Genomic DNA, 7,604 nt, shown 5'->3' on the forward strand with positions numbered 1-7,604 from the left:
AATATACTCTCCCAGAGAGTACCTTACACTGCGCTTATAACCAAAATCACATTTGGATAAAAACTGCTTCTCAGGCAGCTAGTCCTAGTCTTTATAACCCTGTACCTTCTTCCAGAAAAGTCCGTATAGTTCAAGCTATGGTTTTCCCAGTAGTGATGTATGGAAGTGAGAGCTGGACCATAAAGAAGGCTGATCACCGAAGAATGGATGCTTTTGAATTCTGGTGCTGGAGGAAACTCTTGAGAGTCCCATGGACTGCAAGAAGATCAAACCTCTCCATTCTGAAGGAAATCAGCCCTGAGTGCTCACTGGAAGGACAGAACCTGAAGCTGAGGCTCCAAGACTTTGGCCACCTCCTGAGAAGAGAAGACTCCCTGAAAAGACCCTGATATTGGGAAAGATGGAGGGCACAAGGAGAAGGGGACGACGGAGGACGAGATGGTGGGACAGTGTTCTCAAAGCTACCAGCATGAGTTTGAAGAAACTGCGGGAGGCAGTGGAAGACAGGAGTGCCTGGCGTGCTCTGGTCCAGGGGGTCACGAAGAGTCAGACACGACTAAGCAACTAAACAACAACAACCTTCCTCCAGAAGGCAGAAGCTGAAAGAGATCATTTCCGGAGTGTGCACTATCCTGCGCTTTCTTATGGCACCGGGAAGAGTAGATTTGATCCAAGGTGGGAAGAGTACACCCAATTCTTCACTCCGCAATCTTTACAACCCTGGACTTGCGGGGGCTGCAGGCCTTTGCCCCTTAGCCTTTGAGGTGAACAGGGGAAGCTCTTCCCTAGAAATCAACTTCATGCCAGCAGCAACAGCAGCTTCACCTGTTGAATTGCTGACATAATAATAATAATAATAATAATAATAATAATAATAATATTTATACCCCGCCCATCTGGCTGGTTTCCCCTCATAGGGAGGAGGAGGAACATCAGGTACACAGCCGTCAACCGTCCCTTATTTGGCGGGAAACTCCCTTATCCCAGCGCCGTTTCCCACTGCTGTCCCTTATATTTCCCGGGTTTCAAAGGAAGCAGCTCCTCTCCCTCCCTCCCTGCCGGCCAGGGAGGAGGGAGGCTCCAACTGTGTTGCTTGGCTGCGTTGCTCACCCAATAAGGAGTCTGAGAACGACTGGGGGGTGGAGCTTGCATGCCTTGTGCCAATCAAATCGGCCGCGTTACCTGGGGACTCGCCTTTGCTCAGCACTTCCCAGCGGAGAGGGGACGGTGGTTTTCCTTGCTGCATCCCCTTTGCCGGGTTGCTGCGCTGTGGGAACCACCGCTTGAGGCTTCGCTTGGCTGCTGGCTGGGCTTTCTGCCTTTGGCTCGGAGGGGCTCAGAAGTCGAACATACCTGTGCCCCCTGGAAAATCCCTTATTTCGGCTGCTGATCCCTTATTTTCGAGGCTGCTGGTCCCTTATTTTCAAATCTGCAAGTTGACAGGGAGGGGGTTTCCCATGCGCCCCTGGGTCTCTGCACCGCCTGCCTGGGGGCGAGAAAGGGGAGGAGCCTCCTGGCACGTGGCCTACGCGCGGCAGCGGGAGAGTTTTCCCGCCAAAAACCGGAGGGGGAGAGAGCGGAGCAAGCCATGATTGGCTGAGACGGATGACGGCCAGCAATGCAGGGCGGAAGTGCACCACAGATATAGTAAAAAGGGAAGAGTGACACAGGAGCACTGACGGGAGAGAGAAACTGAAAAACTCGACCGGCTATGAGCAGCCGCCCAACCCCTTCGATAAGGAGATTCCGGGTTTCTTCTTTGGCTTCCAAAGGCGCCCGCAGTGGCTCCTGCCCCGGGGGGGGGGGGAAACACATAGACTAGCTTCTAACATGAACCCGGAAGTTCCCTCTACGGAGAGTTAAAGGGTGATTCTACATTTTTTAACTCTGTGGCCTCAGTCTCTGGGAGGCATCAAGGGCCTATATTACATGCGCAGGCGCAGTCGGCGTTGTTCCAGCGCGCCTCTCTATCCCTCGCTATCTCTATGGCAATGGGAGCGGCTTCCTTCCTTCCGGTCTGTGCCGGAAGTGTACGTCAGGGCTGCGTTTCGGAGCGCTGCTTTAAAAGGCTGGGAAACAATTGTCTTGCTTTTTATAAACCAGAAATATATAAATATATATAAAAAAATTTCAAACAAACCACAGGAAGTAAAAACAGGAAGCACACATGTAATTAACATATTCAAAATAATATATCCCACTTCGCCTCATTAGCATATTTGTGACAGGAAAAAAGCAAATATATTCCAGCTCGCCTTATTAGCATATTCATGAGAGGAAAAACCAATATTATTCAGCGTTGCCTCATTAGCGTGCGCCCACGTGTTCCCTCACCCGGTGTGTCAAGCGGGGGAGAATATACAACAACAAGTCCTATTTGCATACGGGATACGCAGGCGTGCGTCTGCGAGCTGACGTCGCGGACGCACGCCGGGGAGGTTGGGCGTGACGTGCGCGCTGACGTCACCGCGGCCCGGCGTCTGCGTGCGCCGCGCTCGGCGCGGGGGCCGCTGGGAGCGCGAGGATGGTGGCCGGCGCCTTCCCGATTGCCAAGCTGCTCTACCTGGGCGTCCGGCAGCTCTCCAAGCCCCTGGCCGCGCGCATCAAGGACGGGGCCCGCGCCAGCCCCTTCTTCCGCCAGTACATCTGCGGGCCCCCCGCGCAACGTGAGTCAGGCGGCGGCAGCGCCCCCCGCGATAGGGGGAGTCTCTCGTCAGGGTAGAAAGGGGAGCCAATGGGAGCGAGGGTGGGCGGCTACGCGAGGGGAGTAGGCCAATAGGGAGGTGAGGGGGGCGGGCCTCCGAGGAGCCGCGGGCCAACCGGGAGGGCGGAGAGGCTGCGGCGGTGACATTGAGAGGTCCCCTTCCCGGGCAGCACGTGGGAAAGCAGAGGGGGCGGAGGCCCCTGACCCAGTGGCCGGGAATTATAGTAATTAATTAATTTTATTAATTTTTATTAATTTAATTAATTAATTTTATTGATTAATTTTATTTGATAAAATTTGTACAGCGCTGGATTGTTTGGAACAACCACCAAAGCGGTTTACAAAGAGAACAAAGCAGTGAAAACCAATCAGTGAAAAGTTAAAAACCAAGTTACAAATCCAAACTTAAATTCATCAATAGACTGGAAACAGACACACACCCAACTTTCTAAGCCTCCTGCCCATAGCTGTCAGCTTTCAGATTTGAATATAAGGGATCAGCAGCCTCGAAAATAAGGGATCAGCAGCCTCACCTGTCCCGGGGACAGTCTACGGGATATCCAACAATCCGGGATAGCAGCGGGAAAAGGCGCTGGAATAAGGGAATTTCCCTCAAAAAAAGGGAAGGTTGACAGCTATGACCTCGGGTTACAGACAACACCTCCGGACAGGTTTGGCTGAGCAAAGATGATCTTCAGCCGCCTGGTGTCCAGTGGCAGGGAGTTTCCAAGTGTGAGTGTCTGGAGCCTCAGCCAACCCCAGGCAGAACTGATAAGCCAAAGCTGCATTCTGGAGGGACAGAAGCCATTTTGAGGGGGACAGAGAGTGGAAGCTTGTCCTCTTCTTGGTGGGTTTTTTGCCCACTTAGGGGCGTCCTTAGATCTGTCACCATCGTCGGAGGCACAGGGGTCCTCAGTGGCTCTCAAGAGCGCTTCCTTCCACCTTTGGCTGTTCCTTGGCAGGGACGGCTTGGCCACGTTGGTGCAGGCCTTGGCAACGTCTTGGCTGGACTACTGCAATGTATTCTCCATGGGGCTACCCTTGAAGGCGGTGAAGGTCCTGTGTGAGTGCCTGGAGGCGATTGGAGGATGGATGGTTGCTAACAGATTGAGGTTGAATCCTGACAAGACAGAAGTACTGTTTTGGGGGGACAGGGGGCGGGCTGGTGTGGGGGACTCCCTGGTCCTGAATGGGGTAACTGTGCCCCTGAAGGACCAGGTGCGCAGCCTGGGAGTCATTTTGGACTCACAGCTGTCCATGGAGGCGCAGTTCTGTATCCAGGGCAGCTGTCTACCAGCTCCATCTGGTACGCAGGATGAGACCTTCCCTGCCCGCAGACTCTCTTGCCCGAGTGGTGCATGCTCTGGTTATCTCCCGCTTGGACTACTGCAATGGGCTCTACGTGGGACTCCCTTTGAAGGTGACCGGAAACTGCAATTAATCCAGAATGCGGCAGCTAGACTGGTGACTGGGAGCGGCCGCCGAGACCACATAACACCGGTCCTGAAAGACCTACATTGTCTCCCAGTATGTTTCCGAGCACAATTCAAAGTGTTGGTGCTGACCTTTAAAGCCCTAAACGGCCTCAGCCCAGTATACCTGAAGGAGCATCTCCACCTCCATCGTTCTGCCCGGACGCTGAGCTCCAGCTCTGCTGAAAAAATTTGCTGACCCCTGGCTTCTTATGATTCATGGGCATCTGTTCCATTAAATGATGTTTCTCGGGATGTTGTCCTGCCCACGCTTCCTCCCCCAGAGGACAGAAATAGGATCATAGAATTGTAGACTTGGAAGGGACCCTAAGTGTCATTTGGCCCAAGCCACAGCAATGCAGGAATCATCAAACTCACATTTAATCACTTTGTCCGCAGGAAAATCCTCAATAACTGTTCTCTGTAAATAGTAAAATTCCATTCTTAACTGCCCTGCTCAGACATTTACCTTGAAACTAGTGCGACTGGTTCTCTCTCTCAGAGACTCTCTCAGATGGATTCTAACTTAATATGCACAAGATGGCAGGTTTGGAAGCAACCGCACAAGCATTGTTATAGTCTTGAATCTTGAATTTATTTCTCTGAAATAAAAAAGTCTCAAACACTGCAACATTTCCTCACAGGGGAGTCCTGAGATATCTGCATTGGCTCCCAGTACATTTCTGAGTACAATTCAAAGTGTTGGTGCTGACCTATAAAGCCCTAAACGGCCTCAAAGGCCCAGTATCCCTGAAGGAGCATCTCCACCCCCATCGTTCAGCCCAGACACTGAGGTCCAGCTCCAAGGGCCTTCTGGCGGTTCCCTCGCTGCAAGAAATGAGGTTACAGGGAACCAGGCAGAGGGCCTTCTCGGTGGTGGCGCCCACCCTGTGGAACACCCTCCCTTCAGATGTGAAGGAAATAAGCAGCTATCCTATCTTTAAAAGACATCTGAAGGCAGCCCTGATCAGGGAAGTTTAAATGTTTAATGCTGTATTGTTTTTAACACTTGGTTGGGAGCCGCTCAGAGTGGCCGGGGAAACTCAGCCAGATGGACGGAGCATAAATAATTTATTATTATTATTATTATTATTATTATTATTATTATTAGTCTCTTCATATCCTTGATTGTTTCGACTGCCCTTTTCTGAACCTTTCCGAACTCCACAATGTCCGCCATGGTGAAAATTGGGGTGTTATTTTTATTCATAACATTTGCATACTGCCCTTCCATCAACAGATCTCAGGGCAATTCACAACATCAAAATTACAATTAAAACCCCCCACAAAATATACCCTCCAGGCCTCTCTTGGAAGAAACACACACAAAAAGGCCTCAGAGGATGACGTCAGGGTCCAGGTAGAAAATATGGGAGAAGCACACTTTGAAAATGTTGTCTAGAAGGATAAAAGAAAATTATTATAAATTAATTTGGAGATGGTATTTAACGCCAGTAAGATTAAATCAAATAAACAAGGAATATTCGGTGCTATGTTGGAGGGGATGCCAGGAAACAGGGACCTATGTTCACATGTCGTGGGGGTGTAAATATGTACAATTTTTTGGGCAAAGGGTGTTTAAGGAAATAACAGAAATCACTGTGTTAAAGCTGACCAAAGAATTACTGTCAATGTACGATGGGTTGGAAGGTTCACAGGCTACGAAGGACTTGCTCACTAATTTATTGAAAACTGCACAAATTATTATAGCTAGGAAGTGGAAGGAACAAGGTGAATATAAAATGGAAGAACGGTACAGAGAGGTGTGGGATTTAGCTGATAATGATAAATTAACATGTGCCATTCAGGTAAGACGGGGAATATGCAGGAGAAATGATTTTGAGGAGATATAGAGGGTGTTTGTAGAATTTATACTGTTAAAACGGAAAGGGGTTAAACCATTGCAAGAGGTGTTGCAATTTTGGGAGGTTGGATAGTGACAATGGAATGGTGTCAGGAAGTGGGGTGCACATTTTTATTCATATTTATTTACAGATTTTACGCAGGTGGCGCTGTGGGTTAAACCACAAAGCCTAGGGCTTGCCGATCGGAAGGTCAGTGTTTCGAATCCCCGCGACGGGGTGAGCTCCCATTGCTCAGTCCCCACTCCTGCCCACCTAGCAGTTTGAAAGCATGTCAAGGTGCAAGTAGATAAATAGGTACCACTCCGGCGGGAAGGTAAACGGCGTTTCCGTGCGCTGCTCTGGTTCGCCAGAAGCGGCTTAGTCATGCTGGCCACATGACCCGGAAGCTGTACGCCGGCTCCCTTGGCCTATAAAGCGAGATGAGTGCGCAACCCCAGAGTTGTCAACGACTGGACCTAACGGTCAGGGGTCCCTTTACCTTTTACTTTGTCAAAGAAAAAATAAGTGATACCTGGAAGGCTGCAGGCCTTGCACCCTGGACATTCCTCACTCTTCCTTTTCCTCTTGCAGTGTACCACTGGGTGGAGATGCGAGCCAAGATGCGCATCATGGGCTTCCGTGGCGCCGCCATCAAGCCGCTGAACGAGGAGGCGGCCGCCGAACTGGGGGCGGAACTGCTGGGCGAAGCCATCGTCTTTGGGGTTGGGGGGCTGTGCATTTTCCTGGAGTACTCCCGCCAAACCACCAACAGCAAGAAGAAGGAGGACGAGTTGAGCAGCACCCTCGAGAGCCTGCAGGAGCAGGTGGCCGAGCTGAACTTGACCGTGGAGACGCTGGACGCCCGGCTGCGGGAGCTCAACCGGGTCCTCGTGGAGGTCTCGGCCTCCCCCAAGAAATAACGGGCATGGCGGGCAGAGAGAGAGAGAGGCGGCTTCCTAAAACTGCGCCCGACTGCCGGCTGCGCCGCGAGGTTCCCCCTTGCTGGACGGCGAAGGGCGCCGCGGGGATCCTGGCCTACGCAGGATTCGGGGTGCGAAAGCCCCGTGTCCCAACCTGCCCTGTGGTGCTGAGTTCCTTGGCCTTTTCCAAGCGTGTAAATACTGAATCCATTAAAAACGAAAACAGATTGCAGAGAAAAAAAGCTCTCAGCCTCTCTGATCGTGGGGAGAAGCTGCAAGGGCAGTGGGTGGGTGTGGGGACTCCTGCGTGGCAGGGGGTTGGAATAGATGACGGCTGGGGGGCCCCTCCAACGACAGTTGGCCGTCGGTCAGGGGTTCTTTAGCCCTGGTTAATTCTGTGTTATACCGGGTGGTGTGTGAATGAATGGATTTTATTATTACGGTCAGAGACCAGTTCCTGGTTACTTACAATATCAGGAAAATCATAAAACACAACAGGGATACAGTGGTACCTCGAGTTACATACGCTTCAGGTTACAGACTCCGCTAAGCCAGAAATAATTACCTCGGGCTAAGAACTTTGCTTCAGGATGAGAATAGAAATCGTGCTCCGGCGGCGCAGCAGCAGCAGGAGGCCCCATTAGCTAAAGTGGTGTTTCAGGTT

At 51.3% G+C, this 7,604-nt stretch overlaps 1 protein-coding gene across 1 annotated transcript; it reads left to right on the top strand.

Moving 5' to 3' along the window:
- Nucleotides 1-2,464: 2,464 nt before the first annotated feature.
- Nucleotides 2,465-7,164, top strand: OPA3 (outer mitochondrial membrane lipid metabolism regulator OPA3). Its single transcript, XM_082231405.1, has 2 exons — nucleotides 2,465-2,666; nucleotides 6,612-7,164. Exons 1-2 carry the CDS (start codon nucleotides 2,525-2,527, stop codon nucleotides 6,938-6,940), a joined length of 471 nt encoding a protein of 156 aa, XP_082087531.1. The 5' UTR covers nucleotides 2,465-2,524; the 3' UTR covers nucleotides 6,941-7,164.
- Nucleotides 7,165-7,604: the final 440 nt, after the last annotated feature.

This window comes from Podarcis vaucheri, assembly GCF_965113315.1.
Source record: "Podarcis vaucheri genome assembly, chromosome: 7".
NCBI lineage: Eukaryota > Metazoa > Chordata > Lepidosauria > Squamata > Lacertidae > Podarcis > Podarcis vaucheri.